This window comes from Caretta caretta, chromosome 16 (assembly GCF_965140235.1).
Source record: "Caretta caretta isolate rCarCar2 chromosome 16, rCarCar1.hap1, whole genome shotgun sequence".
In the NCBI taxonomy this organism is placed as follows: Eukaryota; Metazoa; Chordata; order Testudines; family Cheloniidae; genus Caretta; species Caretta caretta.
The window spans coordinates 13,460,467-13,479,224 of NC_134221.1; the positions used below are offsets into that span (position 1 = coordinate 13,460,467).

At 43.8% G+C, this 18,758-nt stretch overlaps 1 protein-coding gene across 4 annotated transcripts in view; it reads left to right on the top strand.

The window, feature by feature from the left end:
* The window catches only part of LRRC8A (leucine rich repeat containing 8 VRAC subunit A), a 30,642-nt gene extending 21,404 nt beyond the window's left edge, over positions 1-9,238 (top strand). For all 4 annotated transcript variants that reach the window (XM_048822482.2, XM_048822483.2, XM_075120316.1 and 1 more), the window contains one exon: positions 3,481-9,238. In XM_048822482.2, the coding sequence (XP_048678439.1) occupies positions 3,481-3,756 (276 nt within the window). In that variant the 3' untranslated portion in view covers positions 3,757-9,238. The remainder of the gene's footprint in view (positions 1-3,480) is intronic.
* The last annotated feature ends 9,520 nt before the right edge of the window (positions 9,239-18,758 follow it).

The following is an 18,758-nucleotide window of genomic DNA, read 5'->3' on the forward strand; positions in this document are numbered from 1 at the left end:
TTGTTTTTGCAATAAAATGTGGAACCACCCATCTTGCTCTTCCAAAGACACTAATGCAACATGAAGGCTAGAAGCAACATGCTCTTTCCTGCCTAGCCCCCTGTCTCCTGGAGATCCAGTGAAACAGCTACTCAGCTCTTGTTCCCTTCAGACGTGCAGGCAAGGCCACAATTACCCTCTGGGCTCAGGAAGCCTGGTTATTTACAAAAAGAAAAGGAGTACTTGTGGCTGTAGCTCACGAAAGCTCATGCTCAAATAAATTGGTTAGTCTCTAAGGTGCCACAAGTACTCCTTTTCTTTTTGCGAATACAGACTAACACGTCTGTTACTCTGAAACCTGGTTATTTACGGTCGTCAGCAGCAGCAGAAAATGCAAGTGCTGATAGAGTGGCATTTCCTGACCCTAAGAATTCTATCTCAAAGGTCCCCTGCTAGCCCAGCAGCCCTAGTAAATAGCTACTTCTGGAGCTGACTAGTATAACTCTGTCTTTCTGGGAATCTGGTCCAGTTGTAACAGAACTTTCTTCTTTGATAAAGTCCACTCCTGTCACTTGAAAACAAGTGATTGTGTCTTAGTTCTATGACTACCAGGCTGAATTTTGCAGCTTTTACAGAACGATGGTTCTAAATAACAATGGCTGAATAAAGCTGCTGTTTGTTGCTGTTCCGGTGGCTCTAACTTATTCAGAACTTTGGCTGTTTGTTAAAGCCTCTCTGTAGCCAATGACTGCTCCAGGCAGATCTTGTGTGGATAATTAAGTTAAAGTAGAGTGCAATTTATGTTTTAAACAAAGGATAGGCTGAGACTTTCACTGAATTAAGGGGACGGTCATGAATAGATGCCTGAATCTATTGAACCAAACCCCATAAGCTTTTATATTTCTATTGCTAGAAATCTTGCTGGAAGAAAGCATGGCTGATCATAGTTGACTTATTTTTTTTTTAGTGTCGTCGTCCGACTACGATACCATGACAGTCTGATTGGACTAGTAATCTCCCTGTCAGACACTTGGCTATCGGTGCACGGGGGGGGAGCCAGTGGTGCTGGGTATTGAATTTCTCTTGTTGCGTTTTGACCCTGTCAAAAAGTTGAGTATTGTGGTAGTGCCTAGAAGGTCCCTGATCAGGGCCCCATTAGGCTAGGTGCTGCGTGTGCACACAATGAAAACATAGTGCTTGCCCAAAGAGCTTTCCTTCTAAGTAAAATGAAGGAACAGAGGGATACAACAGACTGGGAAGCACAAAATCTAGCATTCCAAATCGACACTAGAATATGTATAGGACTGGAAAACCTAATGCATGGCTTCTCCCCTCCTTTCCCAGCATACTGTGGATCAAAGATGGGCTGTACTGGTCAAAATCAAATATTACACTGAATTCCCATCATCCATTTCTTTTAATGGCTCTATAGCCACTTAAATGCTCACAAACCACTAGCCTGCTGTTCTTCATTAGTAAATCTCTCCGAGGAACACAACTCACCATATCAAATTCTGCTACCATTCCATTTAGTCAAGTTCCTCATTTCCCATCCAGGGACAATACTCGATGCTTTAGAAGAAGACAAAAAAGCTGTCACCCTGTTTCTGCCAGGCTTTTAAGGGGAGGAGACTGTTTGCAGGCCATCCTCAGGATTAGAGCAGGACAGCTCAAGGAAGAAGCAGAATGTTGCCTTCCATACTAGCAATGGGATCAGAGTACTAATGCTTCCATGACCTGAGGGAGCAGATGTTTGTAGGAGAAGCTCATTGGCCACCTGAATTATTGTTTGGACCTATGTGCTACACAGAAGAATAAGACCTGGTTTCTGCCTCCGTTACAATGCAAATGATCTCTGTTCTTGCAGGGTAGGTGCTCCAGTGAGAGAGAGAAAGGGGTTAGGAGGAGGACCCTAGCAATGTGTGTCCATATAGTACACTTGGTGCCTTTTTACTTGTCTCTGATCCTGCAGATAGAAAATGAGCTGGTGGGGAGGGGCCCCCTGTGTATTACAACTGTCCAAATAACATAAGGCAGGGCTCCCCTAGGTTAGTGCAGGCTGTTTACTTTGGAGCAGCTAGAAAGAGAAGAGATCATTTACATTTCCTCCTTTAGAGGAAAACTGGCAGGCTCAAACTCTACCTCAGATGTTTCAATGTGAAATTTGGGTCAGTCTTACGGAACTGACAGAGCTGTGCCAGTTAAGAAGTTCTGGGGGCAGGGAAGGGGGAAAGCTGGGAGAGCAAGAGTCCTCCATTTGAGAGAGAGAGAGAGATACATTGGTCTCTAATTCTGTAGGAGAACTACAGAGTGATGAGCTGTTCAAATACTTGGCATGATCAGTAATTGCAGTAGTTACGAGTACTGTGGAACGCACTGAGATGTGGTTCCGAAACTGGATTATAACCAGGGTATGGAGGGATGTGTGTGCTGCAGATCAGAACTGAACCATGTAGGTAATAGCCTGACTTGTGTTGGGAATAGTGAGGTGGTGATGGTTTTTTGCAGGTGGTTAATTACTAAAACTTTAAAAATGGCGTCGATCTGTCATTTTACTTTTATTATACTAGCACCCTATGGCCCTGATCAGGATCACAGCCTTACGGTGCTAGGTGCCATACAAACATGGAAGGGTTGTCAATGTGAAGAGCTTAAACTCCAAGTGGGAGAACCAATAATGGATGGATGGATTCTGGGAGGGGACAAAGGAAACACTGATGGGAACACATGACTGTACAGACTAGCTGTGAGTGGGTTTCAGACTTTCCCTGCTTCTGTCAGTAATCTCTATTCAGCTCTGGCCTAGCCATTTTCATGTGGCAGTTTATTATAAATAGTACCATAGAAGAGGATCTGTATGAGGACAAGGTAGTAGCTTTACTGTATCTTGCGGAAAGCATTCCATGCATAAAGGTCAACATAGAAGAAAGCAGAAATGCATTTGAGGGAGAAGTGAGTATTTAGAGGCTGGTGCTCTGTCTGGCTACATCAAGGTATAACATGATTGATTTTGGCAAGTAATTGATCTTTATTCATGGTAAATAGGCCCAATGGCCTGTGATGGGATGTTAGATGGGGTGGGATCTGAGTTACTACAGAGAATTCTTTCCTGCGTATCTGGCTGGTGAATCTTGCCCACATGCTCAGGGTTCAGCTGATTGCCATATTTGGGGTTGGGAAGGAATTTTCCTCCAGGGCAGACAGGAAGAGGCCCTGGGGGTTTTTCACCTTCCTCTGTAGCATGGGGCACGGGTCACTTACTGGAGGATTCTCTGCACCTTGAAGTCTTTAAACCATGATTTGAGGACTTCAATAGCTCAGACATAGGTGAGAGGTTTATTGCAGGAGTGGGTGGGTGAGATTCTGTGGCCTGCATTGTGCAGGAGGTCAGACTAGATGATCATAATGGTCCCTTCTGACCTTAATATTTATGAATCTCGTCTGCTTGCCTTGCCTTAGATGAGCACGTCACATTTGTATCTCTCTGGTTTCTCCTTTCAGATTGAGAGTCTCCCACCTGAGCTCTTCCAGTGCAGGAAGCTGCGGACCTTGAACCTGGGAAACAATGTGCTGCAATCACTGCCATCTCGGGTGGGCGAGCTGACCAACCTGTCCCAGATAGAGCTGCGAGGGAACCGCCTGGAGTGCCTGCCGGTGGAGCTGGGGGAGTGTCCTCTGCTGAAACGCAGTGGGCTGGTGGTGGAGGAGGACCTGTTCAACACCCTGCCTCTGGAGGTCAAGGAGCGGCTGTGGAGGGCAGACAAAGAGCAAGCCTGAGCTGCTGACAGGAAGGCAGGGAAACCTCTGATCAACTAGACAGGAAACAAACGGCCATTCCATTCCAATTCCATCTCCCAACCGCCCCAGCCAACACCAGACTAGCTAAGGAGATCCTTGAATAACCAATGACTGGGAACAAGGCTGCTTGGTCCCTTGGATGCAGGATGGGGAAGGTTCGGGGGCAGGGGATGACCAAGGCAGAGTGGGTGGCTCCTCTACAACAGACAGCGGGAACAAAAGAGGTGCTGCTGTTCTGCAAGATTAGAAGTGGGATGATGCCAAAGCTGCCATGGAGTTAACCAGAACTGCTGGTGGAGCCAACTTAGTTCAGAGTAACTGCCTCTGAATATAGGGGAGAGAAATGTGCTGATCCAGTTACACTGCTGCATCGCCCTAGATAGGGCTCTTACATGCATCAGGGACTGAGGATGTCTTAGAGTCAAAGGACAAAAGTCCAGGGAGCCTCTTTAAACTCCAACTCTACTTTGCTGTGACACTTTGTATAGTTCCACACTACTTGCTGATTTGATCAGTTGGAGCTTCTTTGAGGGCAGGGGGGATGGCACAGCTTTTTTATTTATTTATTTTTATTTTTAATTTTTTAAAAGATGCTGGTATTTTTTGGTAATTTTTACCTCAAAGATCAACTTGGATTCAGGACTGAATTTTTTTTTAACCCAGTTTCCATCTGCTGGCTTGAGGTTGCACAGTCTTTTCAGATTCCAATCCTTTGTGCTGACCCATAGATCGCATGGCCTGCTTCCTTAGCTGGTATTACTGGAGGTATTGCCTAAATTAGCAGTTCCAGAAATGTTACCTAGATTGGGCTGTCTGTAGGCTGAATTCCAGTTCTGTTTAGTAAATGGGACAGGAAGGATGCAGCTCAATGCATCAGATAAGACGTGGGTGGAAAGCAGTAAGACTGTTTCTGCAAGAAGCACTGAGGTACTTAAAACACTTTTTAAAATCTAAAGTCTTGAACTACTTTTTTGTTGTTGTTCCCCCCCCCCCCCCCCCCCCCCCCACACACACACACACCCCCTCTCAGCATTTTGTCTGGGGCATTTACAAATACAAACACACTATTAGCCAGTGTTAAGTACAACTCAAAATAGGGGAGATGGTGCCTGTAGCAGAGAGGAAAATTCAATAAGCTTCTTCCCTACCCTTGCTGTGGATATATATTTTTTTTTTTTGAGGTTTTGCCAGCATCTTTTTATAAGTAAAATCTACAAAGCTGCTTGTTTTGTTCTGGTCTGTTCAGCTCTTGATTTTAGCAGCTGTCATTCTTGCTGCTCCTCTTGGCCTATGTGATCACAAGAGGCTAATGCTGATTGAACTTGGTGCTTGGGATGGTAACCCTGTTCTTCTCTCTGCCCCACTGTTAAGAATCCTCCCTGGACTGGGTTCCTCCAGCCCCCTGGGAGGGGAGGCCCCATAGTGAGGGGAGAGGAATCTATGTTGAAACAAGGCTAACTTATGACTGTTCAACAAATCCCCTTCTGCATTTGCAGAGGCAGCCGTAGCTTAGTGATTGCTACTCATAATCATGTCCTCAAACCAGGGGGTTAAAGTGTGGCTTACATTTCTACCAGTCACCCCAAAGCCACCTTGTCTTCATTAGAAGGGGAAGCCTATAGACCCTACAGCTCCAGTATGCAGTGCTCCACCTTGCCCAGCTACTTGGATCCTCCAAGACTGGAGCACTGCCTGCTGAGATATGTAGTATTTGCAGGCATTACCTACATATTAAAAAAGGGGCGGGGGTGGGACAGTGTGTTCCAGCTGGGTTCTTGGCAAGCTGCTACTGAAGCCCTGAGTTGGGCAAAGCATAGACACCCTCTGTCTCAGATATTCTGGGCAATAACGAACACTACAGCTTCTCTTTCTGCATTAGATGTAATATACAAGATACGCACACTAGAAATGCTGAAACAGTCTGTTAACTAGGCTCTGGATTTGTTGATGCTCAGATGTTTAAATAAAGCTACACTGAAAACTAGGAAAGTTTTTTAGCTTGTTTATAGAAATGCTTCTAAGAAGGGTATAAAGTCTGCCTCCCTTAGTCCATTCATCATGAAAAGTCAAACCATCCAAAGGGATAACCCAATCAACTCTTGTTTGCATGTTTTCCCAGCTCTGACTCTTTCCAGAGGAAAAGGTGCTGTAAAAGCTCTTCTGGATGACAGGTTCACTTTTCTAACAGTATTAGTATGTGTTGGAATTACAGCAGAGATGGGGCTATTGGTGAAAGAAAGGTATTTCAAAATTCACTGTATCAGAGATCAAACTGGGATTTAGAAGTGTGATACTGATAATTTGCAGAGTGGGATTTACCAGTCATGCTAGGGTTTTGTATTAACAAGGAGGGCAGCGAATCTGCTGGGGGGACTTGAGACCTACTCAGAAAAAATTAGCTGTTTCAAGATACAGTACAAATGCAGCTTTGAACTAACTCTCCATGGTCAGAGTAAGGACCTTTCAGATTGGGGAGGAAGTCTGTCTTTCCTTCTCTGCCAGATGAAATCTGGTGTTTGCAATTCTTTACTGAGCCCTGAACCAGTTCTGGGACTGTATGATTAGGACCCATCTACCCTACAGCAGTCATGGTACATGGCTAGTTGTAGCTTACACAGACCTAACTGGTCCTTGGACTGTGCAGAGTTATAACATTGCTTATGGAAAATGGGCTAAGGGTCTGCACCTAGCTCACCTGACTCTTCTGGCTGTAGTGAAGGTGGGTTCTTAGTTATATAAAACTGTATTTAATTTACATCCTGAAGTGTTTGTATAAATAGTCATACTGAACTCCAGAAAGTAAGCTATAAAGTGTCTAGAAATCTGCATAGTAATATGCAGGCCTCCTGAACTGCTGTATAGCTCATCCTTAGGACAAACCACCACCCTGCTAGAGGGAGGAGACTTCCTCTTTTTAGAGTTTTATTTCCTACTGTTTTTGAAAAATAAGTATCTGCCTGTTTGATCCAGCTCCACAGAGCAAATGTAAGACCAGTATTGATCATGCATGGAAACATGAGCTGCTTGCTGCTCTTTAAATATTTCAACCAGGACTGTTACAAGAGGTCTAGATACCTCCCCAATCGGGAAAAATCAAAATGAGTAAAGTTTTTGAAAACTTGTCATAATGGAAACCAAGGTTATATTGAAATGCCTCATCATGAATTGGTGAACTGGCTGAGATGCACTTTTCCTCTTCCTTCAAGCAGATGTTGGACCTACACTAGCAGATCTCAGAGGCATGAGGTGGAGAAAGCTTGAGAATTTTAAGTATAGGGTCAAAACCTGAGCTGCTGTGCACCTACAGTTGCTCAATACTTCTCCAGAACTTGGCCCATAACAGGACAAGTTCTCATTTCCAGTACACTTCCCTTCCTTTTCCTGATCGCTCAACTCTTGAGTGACATAGCTAACACATTCTTTCCCAGTTATAGGCACATCAATCAATGCTCCATTTTTTTTTTAAATGGGCTGTCATGTAGAAGCTGAGTTGGACTGAGACTGACCTGTGTACTATCCTCGGAATCCTGTTCAGGTTAAACAGACCAGTGAGGATCTGGTTAGTGGCAGTCTTCTCAAAGGATTCTAATAGTAATAACCAGGATCATCTGTGTTAGCTGCTAAACTAAAAACAGAACTTGAATTAAAGCCAAATGTCTCCTAACAGCACTGCTGAGTTGAACTAGTTCTTGGGACCTCTATTTATCCCACGTACACTTGTGCCACAATAGGAACCACAGTTCTAAGCTTTTTGGTAAACTGAATTCTAGCTGTTATGGTAAGTGGCCTGATGTTTAAGTTTCAACTAATGAATTTGAACCAACCAAAGGTAGCAGAAGCTGAACGTGTTAAATCTTGCTGTGCTTTGAAACAATGCACTGGAATGTCAGTTGTGGTTTTGTGGGTTTTTTTTCTTCTGCTGAACTTACCAGTTGGACCACTGTTAACCCACAGGTGGAACTAATTTACTGTGCCACTCTAAACTGTTTTATGAGTGTTGCAGGTATTCTTCATTATTTTTATTTCTACTTTGTATTAACTACTTTGTCGCTCCCCTGGAGCATCCTACCTCAGAACCTTTTTCTCCACCACTTGTTCTGTGCTCACTTTCATGTCTTAAACATCAAGAGTTTGGTTTTGTTAAAATTATCAGCATGGATAACCTTTTAAGGTCACTTTCACTCTCTGAACCATGCTTAGGTCCTCTGTTTTTGTTCTAACAGATGAGAGTAGGAAACTGGAAGACATATTCATGTTTTGCAGCAGATGAGGTATGGGGAAAATAGGCTCCAGAATCTTATTGGATTGAACAGTGGTGAGGGGTTAAGCCTTTTCCATTTCAGCCACTTCCTTTTGTGAAAGGGACTTGAGTGAATAAATATTTTGAAAGCTCATTTAGTCTCTGATTTCCATTCTCTTCCAGCTCTTCTGAGGTAGGATGGATCTTTTGAATACGTGGGGTGCCTGCTTTAGAGATGGAATCGGGTGATTACTCATACTAGAGTTATTCATGTTGCCAGCTGTTCCTGTTGGCTCTGTCCTTATCAAACAACAATATTTTAAATGTTAGTATGATTTCTATTCTCTTCACCGAAGAACAAAATGGTCATATGCCTTAAATTGTAACATCCCTTGTGCTGAGATGTTACTCAGCATTTGCAAGAGGTTGAAAACTTCAAGTACTAACATAGGATTTAATCTCATTTAGTACTGTTCAGAAACCTTTGGCTACACCCTGGATGCTGCAATCTTGCTGGCAACCATCCAGTTTAAAAAATGCTAGATCTGACAAAAGAAAATGGGTTCTGTCTATCCTATCTGCTTGGAGTTGAGCACCAATTTGGCAAGTAGTATCAGGGGGAGTGCACATTCTCTCCCCACTTTCTCCAGCTGCAGCTGGAGACTAATATATATATTGCTTTGGAATACTTCTGAAATTTGACCCATTAACTTACTGTTTAAAAATAGCGGGTAGCTATATATAGCCCTAGCTGAAAGTGGGGTCTAGCAAGTGAAGATGGAGTGAAGCTGCCTGGCAAGAAAAGCTGAATGTGGGATTTCTAGAAATCCCACATTCTCCCCTGTTCTGCTCTTTCAGGAAGTCCTATGAACAAATGGTGAGCTGTGCTAATTGCTCTTGTCTAGAGCAAACTAGTGTGGGCTGTGTGAAAAGAACTCTGACAGGACCTCACAGTAAAAGTGTCCGTACAGCTGATATGTCCCCTTCCTCAGGGCATAACTCATGGCTTAAACACTTCACACGGCTTATAAAAGTACTCTCACAGTTGTGGCTTGGTGTCCCCCACACGCTGGTATGGCACTTCAGAATCATGAATTAAGCCTTGTATGTTGGATTATGTTTAGGCAGGTAACAGCACCTCAAGTGCTGAAGGCTGCTATGTTTTCTCTGAAGGACTTGTAAGACCAGACACTTTAACAAAATAAAAATTTTAACTTTTTATTTCCATTTTCCCTTTATTTTTGTTCCTCTAAAGTACTTTGGCTAAAACAGCATTTAATGTTCCAAGGTATGACTCCTGCTATTGTTTAGGAATGATTGTTCCGTACTTCCCTCTGCAGTAAATGAGCCCTTGTGGGTTGGGAGACTCATTCCAGGGGGTGGAAAAAGAAAATGTAAGAGCAGATGTCACATGACTATACAATGAATGGTTGGAGTGGGATGACTACACAGTCCTTTACATACTTTCCCTTCGTTTCTAAACGATAGGCTGATAGTAATATAAATAGCTGGATCACTGATATTACAGTGAATGTAGAATTGGTGAGTGCAGTCTATTAGTGGCATCCTATAGCGCTGACTTGGATTTTTTTTAGGGAGAGGATTTCTAAAAGCACTCTCTGTTCTTTTCCCATTGACTTCATTCCCTGTCCCTTTCAGCGGAAAGGTCTGCAGAACAAACAAAAAACTTCTGCCAGTCTCCATAAAAATATTGCTCCCAGCCAATTAACTGTATACCTTAGCATGTAGCATATCTACCTGCCTAAACTGCTACAAACACACACACAGGTGCTGGAACTTGAGGTGCTGCTGCACTCCCTGGCTTGAAGTGGTTTCCATTATATACAGGATTTACAGTTTGGTTCAATGGCTCTCAGCATGCCCTGTATAACAATTGTTCCAGCACCACTGGATATAATCTTCCACTCTTTCTGATGGCTTCAAAAGCAGTAGATTTCACTTTAACAGCTGACCATATTTTGGAATACATTAGAGCTAGACAATAAATTCTGCCCATATCTTTGAGAGTTAAAGTGAGTACTGGGGGTGTGTAATAAATATCCCCTTCTGTTATGTTTGTAAAAGTAATGGGTTTTGCCCTGTTGCATTTTTACAAGTAAGGGAAATTGTTGACTAGCATGCTACTGGCCCCATTTCAGAGGCGGATGTAGATCTTTTGGGAAATGTGTTGGAATGAAAACTTGTCTTATTCAGCAGCATAGCTGGGTTTTAACCAAATGCTTTTAGGAGCAGAACTGAGCCGAGAAAGGGGAGAACAAAGATAGCTCTTTGTCATATAAAGCTCAATGGGGCTTAAGCACCCCTTTGGCAGTGATTATCTTTATTCAGTAGCTCTCTACAACTCTGAATGATTGAGGGGGAGAAAAGTTAAAAAACAAAACATGACGGGTATGAAAACAACTTCTGCTAGCAGGAGTGTAGGAGGGTTGCACTGAAGTGAGGTGGGGAGTCCTAGGGAAACCTGAAGTAATGTCTTCACTGCAAAAAAAGCATTTTGTTTTTACCTCTAGATAACTCATTGTAAAAAACCTCATCTCATTGTAAAAAACCTAGTGGACGCAAGGCCACAGGCAGGCTTTAATCTTACTGGAGCTAGTCAAGGTCAACCCAATACCCACACCAGCTGGCGTTTAGATCAGCTAGCTATGAGGAGGTAAAAATTAGTTGTTCCCTGTCTCCACTACAATTTTACATTAAGACAATTATCTCAGTATAAAATCATCTTTGTTGTAGTGAAGACAGCATGGGCTGTGTGGCTACTGAAGCTTCCAAATACACCTCTCCAAATGGTTACACTTGTTTAAAAACAAAAAACTCGAACTAAATTCTTTGTAACTTTGCACATTTCCAGACCCTTATTACCACCTCCCCACATTGTTGTTCTCCCCATCATCCCCTCTCCCCATAACTTGTTCGTGATCACATCCAGGTTCTATGCTCCTGCCTCCTAGGGCTGCTAGTGACCCCAATTGTATGCAAGGTCTTGGAACACATGTTGAAAGAGGAAGTAGTTAAGGATATATGGGTGAACAGTAATGGAGATAAATTATAACATGGTTTTACAAAAGGTAGATTGGGCTACACCAACATATCATCTTTCTTTGAGAGTGTAACCAATTTTCTATACAAAGAAATGCAATAGCTCTAATCTACCTGGATTTCAGTAAGGCTTTTGATACAGTTCCACAGGGGAAATTAAAGTTAAATTGGAGAAGATGGGGATTAATACAAGAATTAAAAGGTGGGTAAGGAAATGCTTAAAGGGGAGACTTCAATGGGCCATACTGAAAGGTGAATCATCGGGCTCGAGGGTGGTTACTAGTGGAGTTCCTCAGAAAGCAGCCTTGGGACCAATCCCATTTAACATTTTCATTAATGACCTTGGCACAAAGTGGGAGTGTGCTAATAAAACTTGTGGATGAGACAAAGTTGGGAGGTATTGCCAATGTGGGGGAGGACTGGAATATGATACAAGATGATCTGGATGAACTTGAAAACTGGAGTAATAAAAATGGGATGAAATTTAACAGTGTGAGGTCATGCACTTAGGGACTAACAAGAAGAATTTTTGCTGTAAGCTGGACACTTGTCATTTAGAAGTGCCAGAGGAGGAGAAAGAGCTGGATGGACTGGTCAACCACAGGATGACCATAAGCCATCACTGTGATGTGGCCATGGAAAAGCTAATAATAAAATCCTAGGATTCATCAGGTGTGGTATTTCCAGTAGAGGTAGAAAAGTGTTCTTACTATTCTAAAAGGTTCTGGTGAGATCTCATCCAGAATACTATGTGCAGTTCTGGTCTCATGTTTAAGAAAGATGAATTCAAACTGGAACAAGCAGCAGAGGAGGGTAAGTAGGGTGATCAGAGGAATGGAGAACCTACCTTATCAGAGGAGACATATGGAGCTTGGCTTGGTTAGCCTAACCAAATGAAGGTTGAGGGGAGATATTACTCTCTATAAATACATCAGAGGGATAAACACCAGCGAGGAAGAGGAGTTCTTTAAGTTAAGTGCCAATGTTGGCACAAAAACAAATGGATATAAACTGGCCATCAACAACTTTAGGCTTGAAATTAGACACAGGTTTCTAACTATCGGAGGAGTGAAGTTCTGGAATAGCCTTCCAAGGGGAGCAGTGGGGGCAAAAACCTAACTGGCTTCAAGACTGAGATTGATGAGTTTATGGAAGGGATGGTATGATGAGACTGCCTACAATGGCATGTGGCCCATCTGCGAATGCTGGTAGCAAATATCTCCAACAGCCAGAGATCAGATGCTAGATGGAGAGGGCTCTGAGTTATTACAGTTAATTCTTTCCCAGGTGTCTGGCTGGTGGGTCTCGCTGACCTGCTCTGGGTCTGAGTGATCTCCATATTTGGGGTTTGGAAGGAATTTTCCCAGGTCAAATGGGCAGAGGCCTTGGGGTTTTGTTTTTTTTCCTGCCTTCCTCTGCATTGTGGGGCTCACTTGCTGGTTTGAACTGGAGTAAATGGTGGATTTTCTGTTCCTTGAAGTCTTTAAATCATGATCTGAGGACTTCAGTAGCTCATCCAGAGGTTAGGGGTCTATTACAGGAGTAGGTGGGTGAGGGTCTGTGGCCTGTGATGTGCAGAAGGTCAGATTAGATGATCAGGATGGTCCCTTCTGACCTTGAAGTCTAGTCGCCTATTCCTGTAGTTTTCACTCTGCTTACCCCAAGACTCCTGGCAGTCCAAACAGCAGCAATGTCTGCCAGAGCTCTAAGCAGCTTAGTAAGCTCCCCTCAGCCAGTTTAATCGGCTTTCCTCCCAGTGGTATCAAGAGGAATTATTATTGCAACAGAGAGGAAATTAGTATAATCACTTCAGTCAAAAAGGCATTTGAAATGTTCATGCCTGACCTACTGCTAGATTGCTCATACTACAGGAGTCACTGGGCCTCCCCCAGCTATAGAAATGCGATCATTCCTCCCTCCCAGGGGTGCTGTGAGCCTTAATTAAAGTTTTGCTTTAAATTGCTTTGAAAGCCTCAGATGGAGGGGATGATATTAGTGCAAACTGTTATTTCTTTTCATGGGTGTGGGAGTATAGTGAGAGGAAATGGTGCAAGGTTCTGCAATTGGATCCAAGGGAGCAACTGGATCCAATTGCCCCTGGGTCATGAGGCTAGGGGTCTACCCACACATATCAATTGCAGGATTGGGGGCTTAATGAGGCCAGTCAGCTTCCATCAGCCACTGCCTTGAGTGTTAGATTGCTGGGAGAGGAAACTATCCCTTTAATCACTGTAAAATCCACATTTAACTCTTCCCCCACCCCCACCCATGAACTCTACTCCTGGTGTCCCCTTTGCCCTCACATCTGCTAAAAGAATGAAAGGGACACTGACAACTTGAAAAGAGCAAAAAAACAAAAACAAAACACTAATTTCTACCTGTAACTTTTTTTGTTTCTCCCCTAGTTAAAGTTAACAACGAAACTTAACTGAAAAGAGTCAGCAAAAATGACATTCTTCTTTTTCAGCTTATGTACTTTGTGCACTTCCCCCTAGCTGAAGAGTCCTTTATAAACATCAAAAGGGAAGAAAATAAAAACTAACCCCTCTCCCTGCATTCTTTTTAAAAGGAATTTTAAAGAGGCATAGTCCTTAAAGGCCTCCTCTATCAGACAGTACTTCCTTACTAAATTAGTTTTAAAAAATTCATATTGATGGTGTCCCTTTAAGACAGTCTTTTAAGAACAGAAAAAAAACAACATTTGAAGGCAAAGGCCCATCTGCATATAAGCTTTTCACACTCCTTCATTTTCTAGTTCACTCTTCCCTGTATTTTGTCCTTTATTATATGGCGCTGCAAGCAGCGCTTCGAGAGGGGCGAGTTACAGGTTCTTTCAGTGAAAGTCTGAATGTTTTCTAGAAGAGTCAAATATTTTTCTCTAGATAAAAGGCTTAAGATCTCCCTTTCTGCACCCAAAGGACACCCATTACATAGTGAAGGATGCACTGATGGTGAGTGCCTATGCTGGGTCTCTTATATCTCTCAGAAGTAGTTAATATTTCTCTCACACTTTGTTTCAGCCTCTGTGGCCTGCCTAAAATGACTACTCCTATACAGCTGGCACCGAAGGGCTGTGCATCACAAATTAAAACAGCCAAAGAGCAGCTGTGAATGAAGATGCCACACTTGTCCACCAAGAAGCCTGCTGAATCTTCAGTAACAGCCCCTCAGCATTAGCCCCTCAGTTTAGGCTTTGTAGTGTTGAACTTCACTGCCTAAGTGCATTTTAGTGCTATGTGCACTACACTAGGAGGAAAGGAAACTCTTTAAAGGGCTTGGATTTCCACTCATTTAAATCCACTATCCACTCTTTAGTGGACTTTAGTTCTCTTCATCCTGTTCCCCATCAATGTCTGTTGCACCTTGAACTGAATCTGCATTTGTCACCTTCCTACTGCTGCAGTTTCTGTTTGACTCATTAAAGCTCTGTGACTCTTTGAAGCTAAGAGTTGAATTGAGTTTCTCATTATGCTTATGCTGTTTTTCTTCCCATTAAAAGACAAACTTTTGTATACGCCTTATTTCTGAACTGCACAAAAGCCCAGATCCACACAAGTATTTAGGCTCCTAATTTCCCTTGAGTTCAATGAGACAAGATGGGTGAGGTAATATCTTTTAGGAGGCCAACTTCTGTGGTGAAAGAGACTTCAAAGGCCATGTCTACACTACCACTTATGTTGGCAAAAGTTATGTCGTTCGGGGGTGTTAAAAAACCACCCCTCTGAGCGACATAAGTTTCGGCAGCATAAGTGGCAGTGTGCACAGCGCTATGTCGGCGTATAGCTACCGCCTCTCAATGGGGGGGCTTTAATTATGTCAAAGGGAGAGCTCTCTCCTGTCGGCATAGACAGCTCCATGAGAAATCTTACAGCGGTGCAGCTGCATCGGTACAGCTGTGCCACTGTAAGGTCTCTAATCATAGAATATCAGGGTTGGAAGGGACCTCAGGAGGTCATCTAGTCCAACCCCCTGCTCAAAGCAGGGCCAATCCCCAACTAAATCATCCCAGCCAGGGCTTTGTCAAGCCTGACCTTAAAAACTTCTAAGGAAGGAGATTCCACCACCTCCCTAGGTAATGCATTCCAGTGTTTCACCACCCTCCTAGTGAAAAAGTTTTTCCTAATATCCGACCTAAACCTCCCCCACTGCAACTTGAGACCATTACTCCTCGTTCTGTCATCAGCTACCACTGAGAACAGTCTAGATCCATCCTCTTTGGAACCCCCTTTCAGGTAGTTGAAAGCAGCTATCAAATCCTCCCTCATTCTTCTCTTCCGCAGACTAAACAATCCCAGTTCCCTCAGCCTCTCCTCATAAGTCATGTGTTCCAGTCCCCTAATCATTTTTGTTGCCCTTCGCTGGACGTTTTCCAATTTTTCCACATCCTTTTTGTCGTGTGGGGCCCAAAACTGGACACAGTACTCCAGATGAGGCCTCACCAATGTTGAATAGAGGGGAACGATCATGTCCCTCGATCTGCTGGCAATGCCCCTACTTATGCATCCCAAAATGCCATTGGCCTTCTTGGCAACAACGGCACACTGTTGACTCATATCCAGCTTCTCGTCCACTGTATCCCCTAGGTCCTTTTCTGCAGAACTGCTGCCTAGCCATTCGGTCCCTAGTCTGTAGCAGTGCATGGGATTCTTCCGTCCTAAGTGCAGGACTCTGCATTTGTCCTTGTTGAATCTCATCAGATTTCTTTTGGCCCAATCCTCCAATTTGTCTAGGGCTCTCTGTATCCTATCCCTACCCTCCAGCGTATCTACCTCTCCTCCCAGTTTAGTGTCATCTGCAAACTTGCTGAGGGTGCAATCCACACCATCTTACATATCATTTATGAAGATACTGAACAAAACCGGCCCCAGGACCGACCCTTGGGGCACTCCACTTGATATCAGATGCCAACTAGACATGGAGCCATTGATCACTACCCGTTGAGCCCGACAATCTAGCCAGCTTTCTATACACCTTTGTCAAGGTTCCTCCCCCACTCTGAACTCTAGGGTACAGATGTGGGGACCTGCATGAAAAACCTCCTAAGCTTATCTTTACCAGCTTAGGTCAAAACTTCCCCAAGGTACAAAATATTCCACCCGTCGTCCTTGGATTGGCCGCTACCACCACCAAACTAATACTGGTTACTGGGGAAGAGCTGTTTGGACGTGTCTTTCCCCCCAAAATACTTCCCAAAACCTTGCACCCCACTTCCTGGACAAGGTTTGGTAAAAAGCCTCACCAATTTGCCTAGGTGACTACAGACCCAGACCCTTGGATCTTAAAAACAATGAACAATCCTCCCAACACTTGCACCCCCCCTTTCCTGGGAAATGTTGGATAAAAAGCCTCACCAATTTGCATAGGTGACCACAGACCCAAACCCTTGGATCTGAGAACAATGAAAAAGCATTCAGTTTTCTTACAAGAAGACTTTTAATAAAAATAGAAGTAAATAGAAATAAAGAAATCCCCCCTGTAAAATCAGGATGGTAGATATCTTACAGGGTAATTAGATTCAAAAACATAGAGAACCCCTCTAGGCAAAACCTTAAGTTACAAAAAAGATACACAGACAGAAATAGTTATTCTATTCAGAAACAATTCTTTTCTCAGCCATTTAAAGAAATCATAATCTAACACATACCTAGCTAGATTACTTACTAAAAGTTCTAAGACTCCATTCCTGGTCTATCCCCGACAAAGACAGACTATAGACAGACACACAGACCCTTTGTTTCTCTCCCTCCTCCCAGCTTTTGAAAGGATCTTGTCTCCTCATTGGTCATTTTGGTCAGGTGCCAGCGAGGTTACCTTTAGCTTCTTAACCCTTTACAGGTGAGAGGAGCTTTCCCCTGGCCAGGAGGGATTTCAAAGGGGTTTACCTTTCCCTTTATATTTATGACAACCTTATAGTCCATTCATCCAGCCCATAGTTCTTTAACTTGCTGACAAGAATACTGTGGGAGACGGTGTCAAAAGCTTTGCTAAAGTCAAGGAACAACACGTCCACTGCTTTCCCTTCATCTACAGAGCCAGTTATCTCGTCATAGAAGGCAATTAGATTAGTCAGGCATGACTTGCCCTTGGTGAATCCATGATGACTGTTCCTGATCACTTTCCTCTCCTCTAAGTGCTTCAGAATTGATTCCTTGAGGACCTGCTCCATGATTTTTCCAGGGACTGAGGAGAGGCTGAGTGGCCTGTAGTTCCCAGGATCCTCCTTCTTCCCTTTTTTAAAGATGGGCACTACATTAGCCTTTTTCCAGTAGTCCGGGACCTCCCCCGGTCGCCATGAGTTTTCAAAGATAATGGCCAATGGCTCTGCAATCACATCTGCCAACTCCTTTAGCACTCTTGGATGCAGCGTATCCGGCCCCATGGACTTGTGCTCGTCCAGCTTTTCTAAATAGTCCTGAAACTCTTCTTTCTCCACAGAGGGCTGGTCACCTCCTCCCCATGCTGCGCTGCCCAGTGCGGCAGTCTGGGAGCTGACCTTGTTCGTGAAGACAAAGGCCAAAAAAGCATTGAGTACATTAGCTTTTTCCACATCCTCTGTCACTAGGTTGCCTCCCTCGTTCAGTAAGGGGCCCACACTTTCCTTGACTTTCTTCTTGTTGCTAACATACCTGAATAAACCCTTCTTGTTACTCTTAACATCTCTTGCTAGCTGCAACTCCAGGTGTGATTTGGCCTTCCTGATTTCACTCCTGCATGCCCGAGCAATATTTTTATACTCTTCCTTGGTCATTTGTCCAATCTTCCACTTCTTGTAAGCTTCTTTTTTGTGTTTAAGATCAGCAAGGATTTCACTGTTAAGCCAAGCTGGTCGCCTGCCATATTTACTATTCTTTCTACACATCGGGATGGTTTGTCCCTGTAACCACAATAAGGATTCTTTAAAATACAGCCAGCTCTCCTGGACTCCTTTCCCCCTCAAGTTATTCTCCCAGGGGATCCTGCCCATCAGCTCCCTGAGGTTGTCAAATTCTGCTTTTCTGAAGTCCAGGGTCCGTATTCTGCTGCTCTCCTTTCTTCCCTGTGTCAGGATCCTGAACTTGATCATCTCATGGTCACTGCCTCCCAGGTTCCCATCCACTTTTGCTTCCCCTACTAATTCTTCCCGGTTTGTGAGCTGCAGGTCAAGAAGAGCTCTGCCCCTAGCTGGTTCCTCCAGCACTTGCACCAGGAAATTGTCCCCTACCCTTTCCAAAAACTTCCTGGTTTGTCTGTGCACTGCTGTATTGCTCTCCCAGCAGATATCAGGGTGATTGAAGACTCACATAAGAACCAGGGCCTGCGACCTAGTAACTTCCGTTAGTTGCCGGAAGAAAGCCTCGTCCACCTCATCCCCCTGGTCCGGTGGTCTATAGCAGACTCCCACCACGCCATCACCCTTGTTACTCACACTTCTAAACTTAATCCAGAGACACTCAGGTTTTTCTGCAGTTTCATACTGGAGTTCTGAGCAGTCAAACTGCTCCCTTACATACAGTGCAACTCCCCCACCTTTTCTGCCCTGCCTGTCCTTCCTGAACAGCTTATATCCATCCATGACAGTACTCCAGTCATGTGAGTTATCCCACCAAGTCTCTGTTACAGCCTTTCTCAGAGCTCTTCTTCAAGCCTGAAGAAGCTTGTCTCTTTCACCAACAGAAGTTGGACCAATAAAAGATATTACTTC